Source organism: Cervus canadensis, chromosome 3, assembly GCF_019320065.1.
Source record: "Cervus canadensis isolate Bull #8, Minnesota chromosome 3, ASM1932006v1, whole genome shotgun sequence".
Classification (NCBI taxonomy): domain Eukaryota; kingdom Metazoa; phylum Chordata; class Mammalia; order Artiodactyla; family Cervidae; genus Cervus; species Cervus canadensis.
Window position 1 is genome coordinate 81,223,107 of NC_057388.1, and position 26,309 is coordinate 81,249,415.

Here is a 26,309-nt window from a genome sequence, read left to right on the forward strand (position 1 = left end):
ATAAGCTTTCTAAACTGTCACCCAACATCTTAAATCACTGTTAGCCTATTATAAACAACCAAGAATATCTAAAGCATTTTGCAAAAAAGGATGGTTTGATGATTAATGTAGCAAGCTGGGAAAATGAAGATTATTGGTCTCATACAAGACATTAAAGGGCAGAAATTCGTTAATAACAACCACATTTTCCTCTGTGCTCGACTCAGGAACTGGCAGAGGAATTTGTCTTACAGTAAAAGCAATAATTAAATCTGCTGTATTGGAGCAAAAAAAAAAAATTGAGTTTGGGAGCCTTGTATCTTTTGGTGTTCAATGAAACCATTCCCATTATAGATTCACAGATACCTGAGAAGGATTGCTGTAATCATCAGTGTAAGATCTTGGTGTGTTCTCTTTGATTTGTGGTGAGAATTCTATCATAGACATAACAAACCTGCTCCAGTGGGCCCCTGTCGCCATAGGTGAGATTAAAGGTCTCGGGGTGTCTCTTTCATCTGTCAAAGCAGCAAGAGAGTGTGTGTTGCCATCATGAATCTATAAACAATTTCCCAACTGGTATGCATCAATTTTGACTAAAATGTTCCTGCTGATTAGAAAAGCAGGTGTTTCTCTTCATGGGTAGAAATGGAATTTTGTTTTCCCAGTGTTTATACAGGACAACAAACAGGATCCAGGTAGCTCTTGCCCAAGAGTGGTTTTGGATGGTGCCTTTAGTTATGTGGCAAACCATCAACTGTGAGTGAGCTAAAACCTGGAAAGGATGCAAAATTATTACCAGCCCTCACCTGGCTGCAGAAGGGGCAAATCCACAACCAGTTGTTATGTGATTATTAGTTAGTCTAACCAGTTGTACAGACTTTCTGTAATGTCTGCCTTTTCTGGCAGATGTAGCTCTAGCTTTTGAATCAGTCAAACCCAAAACAAAACAAAATACCCAAACACTCCAGCATCACTACCCAGCTCTAACATCAACAGGTTTCCTTTGATTCTAGCACCTTGGGAAGAAGAGGTTTTCAGTTCTGGGACAGAGATGATTTCCTATTATTATTTAATCTTAATTAAATTAACAAAAGCTTATCTGACCTAGAAAGGTTTTCCTTCTGTATTTTGGACCTAAAGTTTTTCTCTTTTTCCTTCAAACTTTCAAAGTTTAACATGAGCACAATGAAGAACAACATCTTTAAATTCATCTAGCTAAAAACCTGAAATACTGACTTTTCAAGAAAAAATAACTGATTCAAATATAATTATCTTATATAGTAGATCCAAGAATTTAACTATCATCATGGCTACTTTTAACAAATTAGTAATGGAAATCTAATTCAACAAATTTTGAGTGTTTGTGTAAGCTCTGTACTCACTGCTATCAATAAAGTAGGAAAATATTTTGTAGAATTCCCATGAGCATCTCAAACTTGACATGTTTCCAAATTTAGAATTAGTCTTCCCTGGAGGCTCTCTTCTTCTCTTGTATTCCTGTATTTATTCACTGTCATTTACAAGCTATGGCCATCCTTGATTCCTCCTTATCTTTCTTCAGCCCCCTAACAACTTCCAACTAGCTAGTTACCAAATCCTATTTATCTCTTAAATATTCTTCCGTCTTTCCCCTGTACTATGTTCCAATTGCCTTGACTTGTTTATTCTTTATCTTAATCATTTAGATGAGTCCAGTTCTTGAGCTAAGCAGTGGTAATGCAAAAATAAATATGATACTTTCTATCATCAACATGTTGTAGTCAGAGAGCCAGGCATAAAAGCCCATGTTATGAAACTACGTTAAAGAGATATAGAGAATTCCCTGGTAGTCCATTGGTTAAGACTTCACCTTCTATTGCAGGGAGTGCAGGTTAGATCCCTGGTTGGGGATCCCACATGCCTTGGGGCAAAAAAACCAAAACATAAAACAGAATCAATATTGTAACAAATTCCATAAAGACTTAAAAAAAGAGAGGGAGATATAAATAGAGTATTGTAGTACCACCAAGAAGAGGTACCTAATCCACTCTGAAGATTGAGTAACCCTCTTCTTATAAACTATCCTAGTTTATTATTAAAGGATGCGTGTGCTCTAGTAAAGATAATAAAGTAATAACAGAAGGAATCATTCACACCCCTTAAGACAGCGTGAACCAAAGTAACTTTGAAATAGCCTGCTGTTCTCAGGAAACCACAAGCAATTCTGTATATTGTAGAACATTGGTTATAAAAGGGGACTGGGAAAAGTTCATGGCCAGATCATGATAAGAGTTTAGACTTTATCCTATAGGTGATGGAGAGTCAATGAAAGGTTTTGGTGAGAAATGAAATGGTCATATATTTACTTCAAATAGGTAAATCTGATAACTGTGAAGAGGAAAGATTTGAAAAGGACTAAATCAGGGAGAGAAAGTAGACTTTTTAAAAAGCCAGGTGAGAGATGATAAAGGCTCACCCAAACCTAGACAGGGACGCAGTGATAAGAGAGAAGCAGACAATAGAAACCCTGTTTTTTAAAAAATATCTGTAAATCTTATGAGTGGCATGAGGGAGTAGGAAGAATCAAAGATGATTCCTAACTTGGCTGACAGATTAGAGAACTGAATCAGCAACTGAGACAGAGAATAGGTGAGAATGTATGGGGCTTAGGGAAACAATGATTAATTCCATTTTGAACATGTCATGTTCAAGATGCATGTAGGACATCCGGGTGGAGGTCCCTAGTCGGTGGTTGGAGATACACATCTGAAGCTTGAGGGGCAGGATGGGGCTAGAGAAAGAAATTTTAAGTCCTCAAAAAATAGGTAATGATCAAAACTGTGAACATAGATCATACAAAGAAGGTGAGTAGAATAGGGAGAGCTGAGGAAGCAACTCTTGAAGACGCCAATATTTAAGCAACTTTTAGAGAAATAGGAGCATTTGAATTTAGAGAATAAACTGTTATAGGAAAGTCCGGTAGACTGGGGTGCCATGGAAAGCCAAAAAGTGATAATATATAAGGAGAGATTGAATAGGGTTAATGTTGTCCAGTGTAATAGATATTTCTGTTAAGACAGGGACTTTGAAAGTCATTGATTTTGGCATTAAGAAGGTCCTTTCTTAACAAATTAAGATTAGTTTCAGTAAAATATGGAGGGCAGGAATGAAGAGGTTTAAGAAATGAGAAAAAGTAAAACCTTTCAGCAAATAACAATAAGAAAGAAGGAAAGACACTGGATTTTAAAAAGTAATCAGTCTGGGGCAATTTAGAGGAGGAACAATTTTGGCCATGCTTATGGGCAGAGAGGAAATAATCAATACTAAGGGATACATTAAGAATACAGGAAGAGGGACACTTTCCTGGTGGGCCAATGGTCAAGACTCCACATATCAGGGATTCCCTGGTTGCTCAGTGGTAAAGAATCCGCCTGCCAATGCAGGAGACATGGGATTGATCTCAGGTCCAGGAAGATCCCATGTGCCGAGGGGCAACTAATGCAGTGCGCTGCAACTACTGAGCTCTCTGCTCTAGAGCCCAGAAGCCACAACTACTGAAGCCAGATGGCTCGAGAGCCTGTGCTCCACCAGAGAAGCCTCCGCTATGGGAAGCCCACACACTGCAACCAAGAGTAGCCCTCACTTGCAGCAACTAGAGAAAGCCCACCCAGCAATGAAGACCCAGTACATCCCAAAATTAATTTAAAAAATTAAAAAAAAAAAGACTCCACATTTCCACTGCAGGGGGCATAGGTTTAGTCCCTGGCCAGCAGAGAACTAAGATTCCATATGGTGTGCAGCATGTCAAAAAAAAAAAAAAAGAGAGAGAGAGAGAAAGAAAGAAACAAAAGAAAAAAAAAGAATACAGGAGAAAATGGGATTATTGGAGGAAGGCCACTGATAATGTGGGAGAGGACCAGGTCAAGGACGCTGGTAAATAGTTGGTAAAAGGTTGGTCAGTGAACGAGGGAGATGGAAGGTCTTCCCTATCTTTCATTTGCCCCAGACTATTACAATATCTTGCTCTTGGAACCTTCACTTTCAACTACTTGAACACATCTTTCCTGCCCCCACCAAGTGTTAATGTTTCTATACTTCAAATCTAACAGAATCATGTAAAATCTTTCAGTATCTCTAAAGGTAAAGACAAGTCAAAGAAGCTTTCGCTATCTACCATTCCTACACCTTTTTTTTTTAAGAACATAATTCTAGAGAGTCCTTTCTCCTTAAAACAGTTGATGTTCAAGTCCATCTGCAAGTGAATTCTAGCTTTTTCTAGTGGTTGATTAAAGATTGGCACATGGTGAGAATGAGCTCATTAGCCATAATGGAGCTGAGCCTTTCCTGACATGGCTTGGTACAAAATGCTCTTCCATAGGGAGCATCCTATGTTGAATGGTAGTAACACCAATAACATCAGGGTGTCTCTCTGAAGAAGGATAATTAAATGGAGGATAAACACAGAAACGTGTCAGTCGCTATGTTGCACTGGTATGATGACCCAGGAGGCAGCTATCCAGCCTCTGCAGTCCTGGAACATGGAATGTTGGTAGGCCTTAGAAAGAGATGCTGACCCATCACTGTTTCATTTCATGTTCTATGCAGTGAACACTCATTTCTGGAGGTTTAACTACCAACCTTTAAGTGCCAAGCTGAGATGGACTTTGGACTGCTTTGATTAGTATTTTTGTTACTTTAGGTCTTAGTGTTCTAGTCTGGTGAAAGCAAGAGCTGCAGTTTGGGAAATACTACCACTTTAAGGATTCTTAAACAATATTAGTACATTAAATGATCCCAATAGCCCTTACAAGCAAAGGAACTGTTTAGCTTAGTTTGACCCAGTTTCTCCCAAAATGTTGACCACAGACCACTTTTCTTTTTTTAATAATAACTATTAACACCTCAGTAAACACAGTTTGGGAAACCTAGCATAGAGAATAAGGTCTAAAATCACTCTTGGAGTGCAGATTAAATGTGGCAGATTGACCACAAGCATTTGTCTTCTCTTCCACTTGAAATTCCACAAAAAAAGATTTTAAAGACATAAATCTCCACCACCACCATCACCCAAGAAAAAGACAGAATAAGAAATAATTCACAGCAGACAAGAAATCTTAATTCATTTTAAGAAGTTTGACTTAGCCTGCAAGAGAAATTACAGTGTAAAATGCCTGATAAGGACCTACTGTACAGCACAGGGAACTATACTCAATATCTTGTAATAACTTACAGTGGAAAAGAATCTAAAAAACAATAAATATGTGTGTATGTATATGTGTATGTGTATATATATATATATGCATAGCTGAATCACCTTTCTGTATATCTGAAACTAATACAACATTGTAAATCAACTCTATTTCAATAAAAACTTTAAAATATTAAAAATTTAAAAATTGTTTCATAGTTTAAAAAAGCAAATTTCATATTTTCCCTAAAAAACAATACAGTGCCTACAGAGAAGAAACACCAGTTATAACAAGGCACGCTTGCCTCATGGACCCTCTGTGTGGTTCAGACCTGAAGGAACCAGTGCTGAGGAAGGCAGGACTGCAGCGCGCATCAGAAAACAATTGGTTGACAGTCTGTGTGCAAATCTGGTGGACACTGGGTCCCTCACCCCAGTCCATGCAGCCAAGAACCTACACCCATACACATGTGATTTCTTTTAAAGTTGAACAGCAGAGAGTCTAGACTCAGAAACACAGGAATAGCAAAGAGCAAACTAATCTAGAGGCTGAAATCAGAAAGCGAAACACGAGACTGGCTTCTGAAAAGTGGAGCTCCTAAAGTCCCGAAGCCCCCTAAATACCAGCAACCAGTCACATGTCACCTCAGACAGGAGGCTGGAGATCTATTCTGATGAGAAATGAAATGGCCTAAAAGAAGATCTCTTTTAGAAACTCCAGAATAGTGCTAGGCAAATCCTTCCAGTGACTCCAGTAGTGGAAAATGTTGGTCCACACAGATCGTTTCTAAATAACATTTTGTGCGTGCGTGCTCAGGCACTTAGTCATGTCCGACTGTTCGTGACCCTATGGATTGTAACCCACCAGGTTCCTCTGACCATGGAATTTTCCAGGCAGGAATACTGGAGTGGGTTGCCATGCCCTCCAGGGGATCTTCCTGACCCAGTGATCAAAACTATGTCTCTTGCGTCTCTTTACCTATGTGCCACCTGCGAGATCCTGGTAACGTTTTTATGCCATCTGTATATGTAGACTAGGGCTTCCCTGGTGGTTCCGTGATAACCTACCTGCTGATGCAGGAGACTCCAGTTCAATCCCTGGGTTGAGAAGATCCCCTGGAGAAGGAAATGGCAACCCACTCCAGTGTTTCTTGCCTGGAAAATCCCATGGACAGAGGGCCTGGTGGGCTACAGAGCCTGGGATCCCAAAAAAGTCTTACAAGACTTAGCAACTAAACAACAACAATATGTACAGGCTGTGCTGCACAACTGTGAGATCTCAGTTCCTTGACCAGGGATTGAACCCATGGCAGTGAAAGCGCAGAATCCTAACTGCTAGGCCACCAGGGAACTCCCAATAGTGCCATATTCTGAAATAAAAATTCTAAGTTCAGGAGAGATGTAGGGAAACAAATACTGGTGAGTTAAGATCAAAATAGATTTCAGGACTCAACAAATCCATCTAAATAGTGTTTGAAATCAATTTGACTAACAAAGGTCATTCAAATAGTATCAAGAATTCAGTGACAGGACTATTCAGCCACTTTGGAAACTGAGTTTAAGACAAGGCGTTATTCTCTGAGGAACTGTGTAGAAGTGCAAGATAGAACCAACAGTTTAACTTGAAATCGGTAAACTACTGGTCTGTAACTCCTTCTCATCAATCTTTCCACTTCAGAGGAGAATTTGTTTCCAGAGTCAGGAACTGAGTTCTGACTGGGGGCAGGAATTAAAGAGGCTCAGTTCTCAGTGCAAGAAGGGTTGATGATTTGGAGGTAGGTTGGAAGACAGAGACACTGCGTATCTGGAAACACCAGAAACAAAAAGAAAAAATAAATAAAAACCTCATTCCTAAAGAAAACTTTAGTCTTGCCCTCTAATCCTCAGCATCTTTGACCCATTCAGAAGTTGGACTCCCTTCACTCAAACCATAGCTTATTTCATGTGGCTATAATTAAATATTGGGAGTGGGGGAGGTACATGAAAGAATTCCTTATTATCTTTAAAAATTGCATGATTTCCTGAAATGGAATTTTAAGGACTGGCTTCTAGCTATTGTTTGTCACTTTATTTTTATTCTCTTTCTGTGAATTCTTAAGCTATTTTTTTCAGCTGATCATAAATTTTGTGACTGGATTGTGAATTGAATGTCCTGTCTTCAGAATGACTATACCAAATAAAAAGTACCTCAGTAGTATCCATTTATCTTCAAAGACTATGTTAGCTGGTTTTGCCTGGTCAAGCTCGTGTTTTCCCGCCTTAGAAAACCATTACCTTCATTCCTTAGACCCCAGGCATGATTGTGAAACACGTTTGTAATCAGAACATCTGCCCTAATCCAGTCTAGAAATTTTGGAACACTTGCATCACTGAAAATTGTTTTCTATTTTGTTCTGTGGATCTGGAACCACATCAGAAGTTTCTTGGGTATTATTCAAGTCAAGATCGGTTTTAGAAAAGGTATTTGCTTGTAATCTGCCTGACACTTTTCCAATTCACCAAGCTTTCCCTTTGTATATCAGCTTTTTGAAAATTCATAGTTATTTTAGATGCAGCAATTAATTGACATAGTAATACATTCATTCTGATGACTATGTGAAATCAATTTTGAGTGTTGACATTACATGAATTTAATAGTTAAAGTTGCCATGTACCTCTGTTGTGTAATTTATAACAATTTTTCATGTTTGGGAAGTCTTAACAATAGCCATTGACCCAAGCCAGTCAAGTAGAATTGTGACCATTTGTATGCCTTCTAAAATGTCTGTGTGCCCAAGTCCTTAATTATGGATGGATGTGGAAAGATCTACAATCATAAGTTGGGAGATCTCTTAGCATATAAGAAGCCTAAGAGAAAGTAAAAGTTGCTTTTACACACCAAAGCACAGAATTTTTGTTACACTGAGTCAGAAAGAAATGTAATCATCTACATATCCTATATCTTATCATTACAGCCCTTGATTCCAGCTCCAAAATTACCCCTTTCCAAGTTTCCATAGAAACTATATTAAAAATCTATTACTGTTTTAAAACACTATAATCTTTACTTGAAAATCTATTCCTACTTGTAACTTAACCTAAATTTGAATATTGCTGAGACAAAAATAATTTTTATTATTACACTTATGCTTGTGATTATGGGACAATGCTGACCTAACATACTTCATGGAGACCAATTGTCCTTCACTTTCTCTTCCTAATTTTAAATATAATTTGACACAGCAAAGTCACGAAAAGAAAATAACAAAAACAAAACTAAAGACAAGGAGCTTCTTTGGGTTATTTTAAACTGGCAAAAAAAAAAAGCCCACAAAAAGCAAGCAACAAAAAAAAACGTCATCTAACGCTCACAGGTAATGTAAACATCTGCCAGTCGCCTGGTCATGTGTTATTAACCATACGCAGTAGTTCATTTTTCTTCTAGGTAGATGTGTCCGTTTCTCAGTTGTCACATCCTAGGCACCCAGATTTAGAGAAGCATTTGGAAGCATCAAGCCATTCGTGTTTGTCTCTGATTGAGGTGACCACTCTACACAAATATCTAGGATCCTTTGTCTCTGGTTCAAGGCCTAAATTTTTCACCTTTGTTTTCTAAGAGCTCATTTTGTTGTTTACTATTATTATTCCCCAGAGATAAGCCTAACATTTGTATCGCTAACACCTCTCTTTCAAAGCCACATTCCAGTTACCACTCTGTTTGGAATTTAGTAATCCCAACTGGTCCTCTGATTTTGGAAGGACTCACATGGACATATTTCCACACATGAGATCAAAGGAAAGAAACAATTCACTCTTTACAGGAATCAAACATCATTCACTTGCATAACATTTCCAAGACTTAAAAATATAGCTAACTCCTATTCTTCCACTTTAGAGTCCATAAGAGTAGGTAAAATACAGTAATATTTTGAAACTCAGAGATAGCAGTTTGATGGCAATGCCAGACACCAAATTTTACAAAGAAATAATAGCTGTGTGAACTGATATCATGGCCATCATGAATTAGCACTGTCTCCTTAATGTATTAATATTTACTAAGGAACAACTTATTATATAGAAACAGCAGGGTGCCTGACCTTGGGGATCTAGTCTCAGACAATGTCTCTGAAGTCATTTCATTCTTGTTCTTACTTCAAGTATCTTAGACATGTGTCTTTATATAGTCCCCTTAAGGGTAGGGACCATATCTGAGTTACTCCATGTGTTTCTTAAGAGAGAGAACTCCGAAGTTTGAAAGATGGGTATTATATGGCAAAAATAAATCATATTTTGATTTTATAATAGACAGCATCATCTTCTACTGCTTTTCTCTTTTAAAATGATTACATGAATTCTTGTTAATTCTAAAAATTTTTGAAGTATATATAATAAAAACAAAAATTCTTTTGTTTTTGTACTACACACACCTCCTGAATTTTCACTCCCTTCTCCACTGGAGATCCTATTTGCAGTTTGGTACATGAAGTGAAGTGAAAGTCGCTCAGTCATGTCCAACTCTTTGCGACTCCATGGACTATACTGTCCATGGAATTCTCCAGGCCAGAATATTGGAGTGAGTAGCCTTTCTATTCTCCAGGGGATCTTCCCACCCCAGGGATCGAACCCAGGCCTCCCACATTGTAGGCGGATTCTTTACCAGCTGAACCACCTGGGAAATTTGGTACATAGCTCCATTTTAAACACACATGCTTGATTTTAATCCCATGTAATTAAAACTACTTGGCTGTCAACATTTATGGTCATTAGATTTATATGACATTGGGTCCTATTTAGGATTGCCTTATTTTTCCATGAAAATTTTTAGGGAACAGGCAGTTTATAAAATACATTTTAATCTACAGTGTGAAAACTCCTATTTTTTCTCAGTGTTGAATTTTGCTTCTACTTAGCTTATGCTTGCTCAGTCACTCAGTCATGTCTGACTTGTTTGCAATCCTGTGGACTGTAGCCCTCCAGGCTCCTCTGTCCGTGGGATTTCCCAGGCAAGAATACTGGTGGAGTGGGTTGCCAATTCCTACTCCAGGGGATCTTCCTGACCCAGGGATCGAACCACATCTCCTCCATTGGCAGGCAGACTCTTTACCACTGAGCCACCTGGGAAGCCCATACTTGGCTTACACAGCCAGCAAATTGAGTCTGTGGTAGATTGAAGCTAAACTCAAGTCCCTTTGATGAATGAATATCTGGTATTGAAATCTCCTCTCGTCACTTGTTTTCCTTCCCAAATGGTCTTGGCCATTTTCCTACATTTATTTTCTGAGATCTGTTTTAGAATTCATTTGTCATGTACCCCCCAATCCTTCTGTGATTAAAATTGGAATAGCACTTTAATTAACTTGGAAAGATTTGACATGTTATGTCTTTATATTTATTTGTGTTTTCTTTTATGTTTCATTAAATTGATGCATTCTTCACCTATGCCCTATAGATCATCATCAAATTTGATGAAGTTGTTTTAATATTATAATGAAATCTTTTCTCTATTTCTTATTAGTTGTTGATAGATTCTAGAAAAGCTATTTAATTTTCAAATATTAACTTTAAAATATTTCATTATTTTACAGTAGGTTCCTTTGAGTTTTCGGCAAACATCATATAGCTACAAATAATTCTTCAGTAACCTTCTATGACAAAATATTTCATAATAGTGAAGCTTAACATTCCTGAAATAAATTGTATATGCTAGTAAATCCCAAGGACAGAGGAGCCTGGCAGGCTACAGTCCATGGGGTTACAAGAGTCGGACACGACTTAGCGACTAAAGAGAGAGCAAGCGATACAGCACATAGTACTGATAGATTTTTTTAAATGATATGAGATTAAATTTACAGTAGCATTTTGGGAAGATTTTTTATGTCTGTATTTTGACAAATCAAAATTGAAATCATTCTTTCTCTGTAGGTTTGTCTGCTTAACAAAAGGAACTGGGAAATTTATTATCTTTGATTATTTCTTGAAAAATAGTATTCAAAGGAAACCAACTGAATTAAGTATTGGCTTAATCCCTGGCATCATAGGTAGGAATCAGTCTTATATACCATAATAGAAGCCTTGGAACTGTAGGAGGCATTAGACTGGCCCTCAAAAGCTGCAGGGTGTTGGGGGGAATCCCCATCATTCCATCTTCTTTTCTCAGAGATTATCTTAGTGATTTAAAAATAGAACTATTTTATCAAAAATAAAACTATATCATGTGATCTGGCAAAAGACTCACACTACTCCCAAGTGTATACAAATACACTGGAAATAGATATTTTTGTATATCCCTTTTATGAATCATGTTCAAGATTGCTGTAAACATCTAAACTAGTATTATCCAACATTTGTAATGCAACATCAAATGCAACCCTGAAATCACAGAAAACATTAAAATAATTTTTAAGGAATAGAACCTTTCTGCATTGGGATGAATCTTCTTTTATTTTTCATTGCAATTAGCATGCAGATCATCAGGCAGTTGCAAGAGCCAGAACTTAACATTATATAAACAAAATTAACCTTATTTTGGCTTCAGAACACTGGAATAATATTTTTTTTAGGGTTGACTACATTATTTACGCTTAAGTATTTCCTTAAGTCAACTTCCTTAAAAATGTTCACTAATCTTGCTATAGATGAATACAAACCACCTCCAAAATGGACAAAACCTTCAGGAAAACATTGGTGCACCTCCCCAGCCTATCATATTTAACATTATCGTATAACCAGAGGTGGAAGGTGACCCATAATAGAAACATACAACTTTGGGACTGGACTACTAATCAGTGGTTAACTGCAGATTGAGCTGTAAATTATGATCCAGAAGGATTCCTCACCACAACCCACTGACTTCATTGAACTTCTTAAGCATCACTTCATCTGAGGGGCCTGATCACGAAAAGCCAAACCTCCCATAGTGACAGAAAAACAATTCATTTCTTTGGGCTTAGCAGGGTATAATTGGCTTTAAAACATATTGCTGTTATATTTTTCTTCAAAATGAGAATAGCTTAGTGTTTGTATGATTATAAAGTAATGCACATTGATTGTAGTAAAGTTAAAAAGTAAGGACCAAAAAGTTACAAATAATAGCTTTTAAACTGCCTATCATTCTTCCACCCAAAGATGACTGCCCTTAACCTTTTCAGGTAGATTGTTACAGACTTTCTATTCACACAACTCTTCTGAAATGGTTTCTGCTCACTCAAAACTTAACTAAAAAGACTTACCTTCCAAATAAAATGCTACTTTTTTCACATATTCTATACTGTTAGAACTGTGTTCACTGCATTCTTTTATACGGGATCAAAAAATATGTACCTAAATCATTACATAGCCTTCAAAAGAATTTTTAAAAACCATATAAGCTAGTGTTCTTTTTTTTTTTTGGAGCTAGTGTTGCTTTCATTAATCATTAGTAATAAATAAATAATGTGTCCATATTGAGTGAAAGTAATGTCTTACGATTGCATTAGTATGATGAAATTAAAAGATTTTCTATTCATCTGCAAACACACTCAAAACATTTTTGCCAGTATTTTCTCTTTTCCCTACTTCTCAACCCTCCCCGCAACCCAGGCTCTCTTGGTCCCCACCTCATTTTCTCTGACTTTTGTTGCTAACACCCTGTGGTACATTAACCCGGTGATTAAAGCTGACAATGATAGGATTTCACCAGAGCTACATTTTATATATTGTACAAATAGACAATATATATGGCCTTTTTGTTTGTATGTGTGCATGTTGATATTCCTAAAATATCCATGAAGAGAATGGCAAAAAAACTAAAATATACATTGCCTCGGCGGGGGGCGGGGGGCGTGGGGCGGGGCAGGAATTGAGTGACGGGAGATAAGAGCAGAGATGGGAAGGAAATTTTTTTTATGAGATACTCTTCTGTGCTTTATAAATGTATATACTGCCTAATGAAAACAATTTCAAGATAAAAATATATCTACATATGCACAAATATTTATAAAGCTATTAGTGTAATAGAACTTAGGCAGCTCCTTCAGGTTCCATAACTTACCTCTTTCTAAGAGACGTGAAACCAATGATTGTAACAGTGTCAGCTTGTGGGTATGCAGTGCAAAAAAATTTTCTCTTTCCTTTGAAAATCATTTTAGTTATCATTTAGTTATCATTCTCTAAAAGGATGCCATGATAGGTTTAGAGTACCATGTTTGATTCAGTGATTCAGCAAGATGTCAGTGTCTTCTATTTGTTAACATCTAGCCTAAATACACTCACATATGCACACACACACTCACAGCAGTGTGGTAGAGACACCATCTGAGACTCCTTACTTGCCTTAGAGACAGTTGCCCTGAGGTAAGAAAAGCAGCATAAATTTTCATTTCAACCTTTTTCCTTTTGAAAGATAATTTACACTGATTCTTGATCATGTCAGTCATACTCATGCCATTTGGGCAACATCTGTGTATAGAGGTGCTGTTCAACTTTGTGAGTTAGTTATCCTGCTCTTCAGTTCAATTCAGTCACCCAGTCATGTCCAATTCTTTGTGACCCCATGAACCCCAGCACGCCAGGCCTCCCTGTCCATCACCAACTCCTGGAGTTTACCCAGGCTCATCTCCATTGAGTCAATGATGCCATCCAACCATCTCTTCCTCCGTTGTCCCCTTCTCCTCCAGCCCTCAATCCCTCCCAGCATCAGGGTCTTTTCAAGTAAGTCAGCTCTTGGCATCAAGTGGCCAAAGTATTGGAGTTTCAGCTTCAACATCAGTCCTTCCAATAAACACCCAGGACTGATCTCCTTTAGGGTAGACTGGTTGCAGTCTAAGGGACTCTCAAGAGTCTTCTCCAACACCACAGTTCAAAAGCATCAATTCTTTGGCGCTCAGTTTTCTTCATAGTCCAACTCTCACATCCATACATGACTACTGGAAAAACCATAGCCTTGACTAGACAGACCTTTGTGGGCAAAGTAATGTCTCTGCTTTTTAATATGCTGTCTAGGTTGGTCATCACTTTGCTTCCAAGGAGTAAGCATGGAAGCTTTTAATTTCATGTCTACAGTCACCATCTGCAGTGATTTTGGAGCCCCCAAAAATAAAGTCAGCTAGTGTTTCTCCATCTATTTGCCATGAGGTGATAGGACAGGGTGCCATGATCTTAGTTTTCTGAATGTTGAGCTTTAAGCCAACTTTTTCACTCCCCTCTTTCACTTTCATCAAGAGGTTTTTTAGTTCTTCTTCACTTTCTGCCATAAGGGTGGTGTCATCTGCATATCTGAAGTTATTGATATTTCTCCCAGCAACCCTGATTCCAGCTTGTGCTTTATCCAGCTCAGCATTTCTCATGTGTACTCTGCCCATAAGTTAAATAAGCATGGTGACAATATACAGCCTTGATGTATTGCTTTTCCTATTTGGAACCAGTCTGTTGTTCCATGTCCATTTCTAACTGTTGCTTCCTGACCTGCATACAGATTTCTCAAGAGGCAGGTTAGGTGGTCTGGTATCTCCATCTCATTCAGAATTTTCCAGAGTTTATTGTGATCCACACAGTCAAAGGCTTTGGCATAGTCAATAAAGCAGAAATAGATGTTTTTTTAGAACTCTCTTGCTTTTTCAATGATCCATCGGATGCTGGCAATTTGATCTGTGGTTCCTCTGCCTTTTCTAAATAGAGCTTAAACATCTGGAAGTTCACGGTTCATGTACTGCTGAAGCCTGGCTTGGAGAATTTTGAGCATTTCTTTACTAGCATGTGAGATGAGTGCAATTGTGCGGTAGTTTGGATTCAAATGTCCTTGATTTTGCCTCACTATTTTTTTTTCTTTTATTTGCAGGTGGTGAAATCAAAATTATCCAAAGAAGATCACTTTCTTAAAATGAAACAATCAAGAAATCATATTGTGGGAAAATATTTCAGCAATCAAAGCAAATTACGACAAAGACGACAAGACTCTATGACAAACGTTCAATCACCGTTTCATGTCAGAGGTCCAATTAATCAGGTTTGCTCTGAAATCCTTCTCAGCAGGATGTGTGCCAGTGAAAGAACTGTGGAGGCCCTGCAGAAGGACTGAACTTGAAATTGGATACAAGCCACTCCCCCGGACAATGGTCTAAGAGCCAGATCCTGGTCATCAGGTGTATTTTGGTTCTACCACACACACTCAGGCGCATGGGCACACACATACACACTGATGCACATTTAGCTAAAAAAAAAGTCATTACACTTTTTCCTACAGCTTTATAAAATCAGGATGTGCACTTGGAAATCAGTTGGTTTCAAGATGAAAGACAGAACTAGAAAAAGGTGACCTGAAATATAATCATAAACTAGATCCACTGCGGGCCGGTATTGCACTGTGATGATAAACAGAAATATAGACATTTGATAAGTGGGGGATAAGATCATGTTCTTGAGTATTGTGTTATCATCTTTAATGGTACCTTAATATTGAAAACGGTTTGAGGAATTACATTTTACCTGCCAGCTGGGATTGTGCTGTGCTTGTCCTTACCAGGAGAAAATGTGGCATAGATGAGGGTTTAGGCTTTGTGAATCTAATGCTTATGAAAACAGTTTCTTCCTAGATTTTTAAATCCTTTAACTGAAAGGAAAAGAACAGGAATGTTCCTCCAGGGAATTCTAAGAGATTCTATGAAAGAAATAGGAAGTATAATATTTTACAGTTAAAACACCAATGTATTTAACTTTGCACTCTTTCTACTTTTCATAAACATTCCCTCCTAGCCTGTCCATGAACTTGGATGGGTAAGTGAAGTCTGAGTTGATTAAGTATGTAATATTAAAGTGAGAAAAACAAGATACAGTTCCTTATGGGTTACTTTATTATGTTTCATTGACGATATTACTTAAGAAAAAAGCTTTTGTTTGCTATTAGAGCCCTATATAATTTAAGACTGTGATTATATTAATATTTTATGTAAATATTTTGCAAAGTATTAAGCATTCTCAACTGCATAGGCATTTATATCCAGAAAGCATTCATATATGTCCACAAATACTACTATGTTGCTAGTAAACATATTTTGATTTTCTTGAGAAAGTGTATCTAATCCAAATTTAGAATAGACATACAATTAGTTTTTATAAAACTGTGGCATATATGTATAGCATATCTAATCCTAGTAATTGAAAACTTTCTCTTCTATATTTTAAAATGGTAAATTTCTTTATTGTGCAAAAGCTTTGTTGTGAGATAACATCTCACAGTTACAATGACTCTTAAAGGATTATTTTTCTTTTGGGGAAAAAATACTGAGAGGGCTAATTCAGTGCTTAGCTGAAATTACCAAACGCACAAATACCTCAATTCCAATACTATACCAAAAACAAATCTATTTTGATTCATCAGTTCCTTAGTATGAATATAAACTTCCTTTAAATACTCTATTTTTATATATATTTTTATATGAAGGTAAACATAAATTTATATTTAACGGTCTTAAATTATATCTAAGCACAAATATCACTTGATATAAACAATTAATACCTGTGTCTAAAAACAGGTGATAAATTTTTTAAATGAGCGGTACAGAATTAACTTTTAAAATGAAATATTTTCTAGTATCTACAGTTATGTGTAAGCATCATTTTTTGGTTTTGAGTGCTTTTTTAATGATATAAAATGTTGCCAATTCATGTAGCTCCTCCATCCTGTTTTAATGTATTACATATTCTGTAACAGAATTATAGTCAGTGAATGTTTCTTATAATTTACTGCCAACCTAACTGTAATACACTTCTGACCGAAGTTAGCTTTGCATTTACCTCTTTACCATTGAAATAGTAGTGGATTTTAGAAACAACTGTAATAATACAATTAATAAATGTCTTACTAGTAATAATCCATGTTTGGAGAATATGCTTTATTTTCCTTTTTACTGGAGGTATACACCATATAGGAATTCCTTCCTAGCTCTGTTGGTAGAGAATCCGCTGGCGATGCAGGAGACCTGGTTACAATTCCTGGGTGGAAGAGATCTCCTGGAGAAGGAAATGGGAACCCACTCCAGTATTCTTGCCTGGATAATCCCATGGACAGAGCAGCTGATGGGGTTGCAAGAGTCAGACCTGACTTAGCGACTAAAGAACCACCACCATACACTAAAAATATCATCCTGTGGACTCAACTACTAAAGTATAGTTTAATAATATGACCATATACTTCCTTCCAACTCCAATATTCTATAAATTTTGATCATATATATAAATCCCTGCTCTACAATGACAAAGCTTTTGAATACAATACAGTGGTAAGTTTTGTCTGCAAGGCACTGAAATGCGAAGAATCATTTTAGTTAACTCTTTGATTGAAAAAGAAACACTTTTTACTTACCTTAAGCAAATAGGTGCATGTTTGTTTGTGCATGTGTATTTGTGTGTGTTTGACAAGTTCATAATTTGAATGAGAAAAATAGAGTAGGTATTTTAATGTATTTTTGAGGCAAAAGTTAAAGCTAAATGAATTATTTTTAGCAAGAACTGATTGGTATCCAATCTAAGCTAAAGAAAACATTTATAATATTAAAAGTCAAAAATAACTGCAATAGCATTCCCAAGCATCCTTGTTGACTGTGCATGTGTGTGTGTGTGTTTAAAGGCACAGTACACTATTTGCCAGCCATCCAAGTAAGCAAAGAGGATCCCCTAGGGACATGCAAACAAGACAGTTCACCATCAGCTTTACATTGGATCATTTAATCCTCTTCAAGTAGGTGCCTCTGTGCTGCAGTCTGCCCTACAGAACAATTCCCACTATGAAAGCACTGGATAAAATCACCAATTTTTGAGATGGAAATCGTTCTGGTAATGTTTATGGAGAAAAAATATAATGCTGTTCTGCACCTGAACTTTCTTTTTTTAGTTTCATCTCACTGAATGATTCCAAGAAGAAATACAGAAACTGGTCAAAAATTATGTAACCCAGTAAGAGTTATTTCAAAGCCACAATGCTTTGCTGGGAGAGGGTGCGTGGTGGGAGAGGGTGAACGGGAGTGGCTGGTGTCTAATACAGCAATGAGTTCAGAATGTAGAGAGATGATCAGGGCGAGGATCTTACTAAATATTATTTTATGAGCTCCTTAGTTTGAGCAAGTACTGAAAGAATCATCAGTATCTAAAGTTTTCTCTGCGAATTTTCATCTTATAAAAAAAAGACCAAAATGTCATCAAAATCAGTGACTAGGATTCAGTTCAGTCAGTTCAGTCGCTCAGTCATGTCCGACTCTCTGCAACCCCATGAACCGCCAGCACACCAAGCCTCCCTGTCCATCACCAACTCCCGGAGTCTAGCCAAACCCATGTCCATCGAGTTGGTGATGCCATCCAACCATCTCATGCTCTGTCGTCCCCTTCTCCTCCTGCCCCCAATCCCTCCCAGCATCAGGGTCTTTTCCAATAAGTCAGCTCTTCACATCAGGTGGCCAAAGTATTGGAGTTTCAGCTTCAACATCAGTCCCTCCAATGAACATCCAGGACTGATCTCCTTTAGGATGGACTGGTTGCATCTCCTTGCAGTCCAAGGGACTCTCAAGAGTCTTCTACAACACCACAGTTCAAAAGCATCAATTCATCAGCGCTCAGCTTTCTTTATAGTCCAACTCTCACATCCATACATGACCACTGGAAAAACCATAGCCTTGATTAGACGGACCTTTGTTGGCAAAGTAATGTCTGTGCTTTTTAAGATGCTGTCTAGGTTGGTCATAACTTTCCTTCCAAGGAGTAAGCATCTTTTAATTTCATGGCTGCAGTTACTATCTGCAGTGATTTTGGAGCCCAGAAAAATAAAGTCAACCACTGTTTCCACCGTTTCCCCATCTATCTGCCATTAAGTAGTGGGACCGGATGCCATGATCTTAGTTTTCTGAATGCCGAGTTTTAAGCCAACTTTTTCACTCTCCTCTTTCACTTTCATACTTAAAATGAACAAACAAGATTTTGAGTAAGTTCATACGGACTGATAACTTCAAAAACACGTATCCAAGTACAAAATGATATTACACTACAGCAGATTTTGACCAAAGCAAGGAGTAATTGCTCTGCCAATACTGCTGTATTGTTGTTTTAAAATATGTATATAAAGCTCAAATGATTTTGACTACTCTTCAAAACTAAGGCATTTTGAAAGATCAGTTCAACTTATGGAGATGAACCAAAAGCTGTCAGAAACCCCAAAGACGTACTAAAGACAGCAGGATACTGCCAGCCCTTACAAACTAGATTTTGTATTTGGCACAGCTTCCAGGCCTTCATACTGTCAAAGAGCCTTTTATCATGTTTTTATTGCTGGAGTAACTGTTATTATCAACTTCCATATTTCTTTCATGGTTCAGTCACTTGGTGTAGGGAGCTGTAGAACTTATTTTTTTCTAACTGATTCAGACCATACAGTCCCCTCCTGAAAATCATGCTCCATTTGTTTTCTTTATGTTTATTGAAATATAAAGAATTTGTTTTATAGCTCTATTAAATGTTGGACCACTATGCTTTAACATACTCAATACACAATCAAACTACAAATTCTTAAAACTTATGGAGAGTATTTACAATTTGTAAGTCTCTCTGCAGTGTAAATAAAGATAATTACTTAAACCCAGCTAATGGCAGGAGCAAAATGAAAGCAGCCATGATTAGAAAAAACACTATAAAAGGATCATCATATTTAGGTATATCAGGTTTTGAATTTGATTTATGCTGACTGGTATTTTCTCCCAAGTCCGTAGCACTCTCTGCAAAAAACTGTTTTCACTTAGTTTTTTAAAAGTCTTTTTTCCAACTCTTTGTGTAATATATCTGGGGGAAAACTACCTTTTAGATTAGGTTATGAGGAGACATTTAATATATCTAATCAAGTTATTTTCATAAGAAATGTTTGTGTAGGTTCTTATTATTTTTATTACATGCAAAAGTAATTCTTATAAAAATCATTAAAATGTTTAGATTTTTTTAAAAGCAAAGTGATTACAGTTGACCATAGGTACATCAGAATTCAGAAACAACATGGTGTCATAAGTATCAAATGTATTCAACTGATTCTCAACAACTTCATAGTGATTTTTCTTATTTTATGGTTGGCTGGTGAAATACATCAATTTGATGTGGCTTTTAATGCTAGTTTAAATGATTTAATGGTGATGGTATGTGATTTATTTACATATGTTATTCAATTGTATTTCCATCTTTTTAAATAATAAAATCTGTTCAAAATCTATAGATTAAAATCTTAGTCTATGGCATCAAGGTCAAAATTTTTATTTTATTTACAGTCTATAATTTAATTTTTTATTTGGCCTATAATTTGTCTGCTCTTAAAATTAAATTATTGATTCAAACATTAGAAAAAAAATTTAACATGAACATAAAATGGGCATATGTTGTAACATATGTTCAAACATATATCCACTAATCTCCACTTCGGTATAAGAGGTTGTTTGGTCTCCTGTAACTTTTCTTATGTTAACAGCTGAAGGTTTGGTATTCAAGACTCTTGACGTCAATACGTGCAATCAATACATGGAGATGAGAGGATGGTATAAAATGTCAGCACTGAAACCAGTATGGCTTATGTTTATGCATTAGGCCCATCATCATGAGACTTGGTCAGAAAAGGGGGCTACATAGAGAAGAGAGCTTCTTCCCACAATGGCTTCTGGGATGGATAAAAATTATGAACACCCTCTCCAGCTGTCTTTGACAGACTCTGGACATCTCTTCAAACCTCTTCTTAATACACAAGTCACTTGGAGGGTTTCATTCCTAAGGAAAAAATAAATAATAATTTTCAAACTTTATTGGACCAAAAATTATAACTTAGACTAACCAAGTAGCAACTGAATGTGCCTTTAATGATATCTTCTTATTTACAATCAGAAAAAATAGAAAGTGACCTCTAACCACCAATATAGTATAACCTCTGGAGAACTTGAAAGAGCAATCCATTTTTCAATTCATTTCTTTTTTTCACCTATGGCTTCGTTCACTCTACTGTTTATCCTTAGCTTTGCCTTTGAAATGGAATGTGTGTGTTATTTTATGCATGCATTTAGTATGTAATACAAGATACATTTTAAGACTTACACTTTTACTCTCTCCTCCTCACCTTAATTACATGTAACATGAAGCTTATGTTTTAATGGGCATGAGCACACCAGTTTTACAATATCATAAAAAGAGTTTATGAGCCTTTTGTTAAAAATTGGTGCCCATGTCATTGGCAAGGCATGAAATTATTTGCAGCTACTTCTTCTACTTATAAGATAAATTTGGTCTGAATTAAGAATCACACAGAAGGGAATTGAAACAATGCCTTTGTAGCCTAAAATGAGTTTAGTCATCAAATGACACAGATTTGGGTTCACCAGTTTCCATCACATGTGCATACCCCCTGGGGAGAACCTGGTCTCTGTCCATACTTGTCTCTAAAGAGTCCCCATTCCAATGTTCGCATTAGTTATGCAGAATCAATGGCATGTTTTTAAAAGGGTGTGGATACAACCTTAGCACAATTACTCCTGCCAAGAACAGGAATCATTTCAATAGGATGGAATTTCCGGGGCCTTGTTATTAGTAAACAACCAGAACTCTTTTGGCCACCTATTCTATCAATAAATGGAAATCTTCCATGAATTATTTATGGATTCTGAGATGAAGCTGATACAGACATTGTATCTCAAGTGTCCACTTCCCAGAAGGATGGGCAGTCTCAAGTGGGTGATTGGCCTAAGTAGTGTTTTTCTGTTACCTGGGGTCGTCATGAGCCTTTGAAGTACTGAGTTGCTGAAAGTCGATTTCTCTTCCAATGGAAGCTTCCCTGGGCAGCATCTTCAGTAAACTGTTATCAATTACAGTGAAAATAAATGCCTTCCCTTTCACTGAGCGCAGACTTGTTATCCTGTGTCTGCAGACATGAAAGCACAAACTTGGAGGCCAAAATCAAGCCTTCTCTGGTTTGTGTCTGGGCAGAGCACGTGTGTCAAATAAGGGATTCAGAAACAGGAATTCTGGATTATTTTAAACAAAAGTTCATACTGGAAAAAAATACACATATGTGTTCAAATATATGTGTCCTTGTGTGCGTACACATGCACACAAAATTAAATAGATAGCTGAGAGGTACCAAATATCGTATAAACGTATTCATTTCTTTAAAACTTTCCTCTTATTTTTGATTTATAACCTGTAGAAAACCTTTAGGATAGCAGGTTCTCCATCTCTGGAGGCCTCAGGCAGGTGCTCGTCCAGACACGTGGGGAATGCGACTGGAGGCGTCTGCCAAGCAGAGCCCTGAGGGGTGTGCAAGGGGAGGTTTCTGGCAGATGTCTCTCTCGGGAAGTGACAAGCGACCGAACTGCCAGAAGCGATCAGCAGAAGAAGATGCTAGCAAAGCTTGGAATCCATTAAGATGATAAAGTGAGCTTGGAGAAAAAGAACTGGGCAGCTCCAAGCTCTGTTGAGAATAAAAATGGATCACTAGGGCTCCCTGAGGGGAATTACTCTTTGTCGGGGATCCCTTGATGTGCCCTATCCCTCACCTCCTCCCCACTCTCCATCTCACATCTTCCTTAAGCTGCTCTGATCTTGCAGGTCTTTCCCACAGGTAAAGGTAGACATAGACGGGAGGGAGCGGGTAGCTTGACTGAATCCTGGGTCTTCACCGACGACTGGCTTGCAATGCAGGAGACACAGCAGAAGTGAGTTCGAACCCCCTGGGTTGGGAAGATCCCCTCGAGGCAGAAATAGCAACCCATTCCAGTATTCTTGCCTGAAAAATCCCATGGACAGAGGAGCCTGGCGGGCTATAGTCCATAGGGTTGCACAGAGTCGGACAGAACTAAGTAATGAGCAGGAGCAAGCTGGGGTGAGGTCAGGTTGCATAGAAGGCACTGGGAAGATCACAGTTCTACAGCTCATTAGGCCAAAATGGAACTGCCTCCTTCAGGTGGATTATTTTCCCCTTTTTGATACTTCCGCAGCGCCTATATTCAACTCTGTCATTGCACTACCACATAATGTAATAACTATCTATAATGTCCTATTTACATGCTCCCGCCACTAACCTGAGCTTATCAAGGCCTGGGATTAACTCTTCCTCATGTTTCTACCATGTAATTCCTAACACAGAGTTGGAGCTCAGCATATATTTCTCTCTCATCCTCCTTCCTCTGGCTACTGCCTCTCAGCTGAGATGTCATCTCCTCTGGAAATCCTCTTCTGATTCCCCAAATACTAGTCAAAGTGGGCTTTCTTAGTGTTTCCCCAGAGCTCTTGGCTTCACACCACCCCCATCTCAACATTTCTCTTTCTTTGTCTGTTTAATAATCTGTACCCACTGGAATATCAACCCCACAAGGAAGGAACTGAGTTTTTTGCTTGTTTGGTTGTGCTTATTTACTATTTCCTTTTAACTGTTTATTGAGATATAGTTTGAATGTGTTCATGTGTGCATAATAAATCACTTCAGTCATGTCTGACTCTGCGACCCTATGGACTGTAGGCCCCCAGGCTCCTCTGTCCATGGGATTCTCCAGGCAAGAATACCGGAGTGGGTTGCCATGCCCTCCTCCAGGGGATCTTCTGACCCAGGTATCAAACCCCCTACTCTAGTCCCCTGCATTGGCAGGTGGGTACTTCACCACTAGTGCCACCCAGGAAACCTGAGATATAGTTTACATACCATAAAATGTGTTCATTTCAAGTGTGCAATTCAATGGTTTTTAGTGAATTTACTTATTTGCAACCATCACTATAATCTAAACTTAGAACTTTTTTGTCCCCCTAAAAAGAAATACAGGGGTTTCTCTCCCCCCTTTTCTCTTCTCCACCCCAGCCTTAGACAACTGCTCATCTGCTTTGTGTATCTATAGATCAACCTGCCCTGAGTGTGTCCTGTGCATGGAGTCATACAATATGTGTTCTTTTGCAGCTGGCTTCTTTCATTTAGTATTTTTATCTTTGGGTTCTCAGTTTAGAAATAAATTGCATAGCACAGAAAAGACATTCAGTGAATTTTTCTAACATGAAAAAATAAATGCACTACCCAATTCTACCATTTTTTGGGAGTTAGAAATCATTCTCAAAATAGAACTCGTCCAAGAGGCTTTGACAAAGCATTATGTTAGAAATAGCGTTGAAAGTTGAAAGTATTAGTCGCTCAGTCAAGTCCGACTCTTTGCAACCCCATGGACTTAGCCTGCCAGGCTCCTCTGTTCATGGGATTCTCCAGGCAAGAATACTGGAGTGGGTTGCCATTCCCTTCTCCAGGGAATCTTCCCAACCCAGGGATCGAACCCATGTCTCCTGTGTCTCCTGCATTGCAGGTGGATTCTTTACTGCTGAGCCCCCTGGGAAGCCCAATAAATGGTGTTAGTGCTTCTTAAACCCCTTCTAGTTGTTGGTCTGTTCCCATGGAACCCCTTGAACTAAGGTAAGACCCAGAAGAGGGAGCTGGGGTAGGTGTGAGCCACACATGGAAGCTGTCCGCCTGGGCTCTGGGGGACGCTGTTAGGCACTCGGGGAGCTGCTGACCGTTGAGTGCCAGGCCTTAAGGTTTGCAGTCTGTGCAAGACAGAGGTGCTCCTGCCTTCTGTTTGCTGTCCCCTCTCATTGCTCATCTCAGCAGTTGCTTCCCTGCCTGTACCAAAACTCGAGAGGGTCTGATGAAATTATGCCCAGGTTCAATGAAACATGAGGGCCAATACCTCAAACCCTCACAAGGGTACTGAAGTTTTGAGAGAACAAAGTCAGACATTTTTAGTTGGGGAATTTCAGATATCAGCTAACCAGAAGTGGGGCTGTTGGAAGAAGTGAGGAACATCACATAACTATCTCAAAGATTCTGCCATTCCCAAGAACAGAGGAGACAAGAGACAGGCTTGTAGAGATGGCCTCACCCAGAGTTGTCTGCTACCTGGACCCTGGGGTATGTGGGAAGATGCCCCTTCCAGCGTGCATACCAGTGAGGCACGGCTTCTGATCTATAGAAAGATTTCTATTAACTTTCTTTTTCTACCGTGCTATTGTCAAATGCAATATTAATGTAGCATCAAAATTTACCATTTTTATGTCATAAATCTTCCTTTAATTTTATATATAATAAGTGCTTACAGATGCAAATCATGTTTGAATGGAAGGACATAATGCTTAAAAGAAGTATTGGCCATATTGTAGTAATTTTGCAAACAGCTGTTTCAAGTTAACATATATGTATTCCCAGTCTTGTGTATATGAGATACAAGTTAATGTCAACAGTACATTAACAATGCAACTGAATCTAATTATGGAATTGAAAGTGCTATGCATAGAGGGATAACATTTTTACTGAAAAGCATAGGTAGACATCTGTTTCTGGTGAGTTTCAAATAGGTACTTGCATCTTTTACACTCATCAATTCCATAATTTCTTGCAACAGTGGATTAACTAAAAGATTTGTCTGCATATTTTTTCCTAAAACTAGATGGCAGATATATTCTTCAGCAATTTAGTTTTGCGAGTGGCATTATATATGCCTTTTAAATATGCATATGGGAGGTGTAAAGAGGGCTGCAAATGATGCTCTTACTTCTGCACAGTTGATTGGAATTTAGGGCAAAAGGAAAGCTTCCTTGCTTTGTTACCAGATGGCTCCCCACTGTGTCGGCAATTCCTTATTTTACTAGATTCTTCTGTTGGAAATCCTTTCAGTTAGTGAAATCACTTACATTAACCTTCAGGGTCTCTTAAGATGCTAATATCCTTGGAACATTGGGGCTGTTAGACCCTTCAAGTATGAGTGATTTTATTCACACAGTTTTTCTCCCAGTCGCTAGCTAAACTCAATGCACTGGGTAAATAGAGGAATGGGGTATGATTTTGAGGGAAACCCCGTGGCAAAGAAGATTCCTCAGAGAAAAAAAATGTGCCTGAGGAGCAAGGGGCGTTGGCTGCCAATGTGCCCAAGTGTCACGCCAAGTTCACTTCTAAAAACTGAAATCTAAATCATGTATCCTTGATCAGCAAACTTGGAATATAGTACCTTTGTGGAACTGTTAAAGGAATTCAAATTTTTCACCTGGAAAGGTGAAGATTTCAGAGATGGCCTGATTGGGCTATTCCCATTACCTACCATTGTTTCCCATGTTATAAATTTAGCTTAGTCAGAAGACCTAGCTTGAAGACCCACATTTTTTCCCCTTCCAGCTCTTC

At 38.0% G+C, this 26,309-nt stretch overlaps 1 protein-coding gene across 1 annotated transcript in view; it reads left to right on the forward strand.

The window, feature by feature from the left end:
• Positions 1–16,971, forward strand: part of CPED1 (cadherin like and PC-esterase domain containing 1) — a 313,542-nt gene extending 296,571 nt beyond the window's left edge. The window contains exon 23 of the mRNA XM_043463564.1: positions 14,940–16,971. Coding sequence (XP_043319499.1) covers positions 14,940–15,179 — 240 coding nt within the window. The 3' untranslated portion in view covers positions 15,180–16,971. The remainder of the gene's footprint in view (positions 1–14,939) is intronic.
• Positions 16,972–26,309: the final 9,338 nt, after the last annotated feature.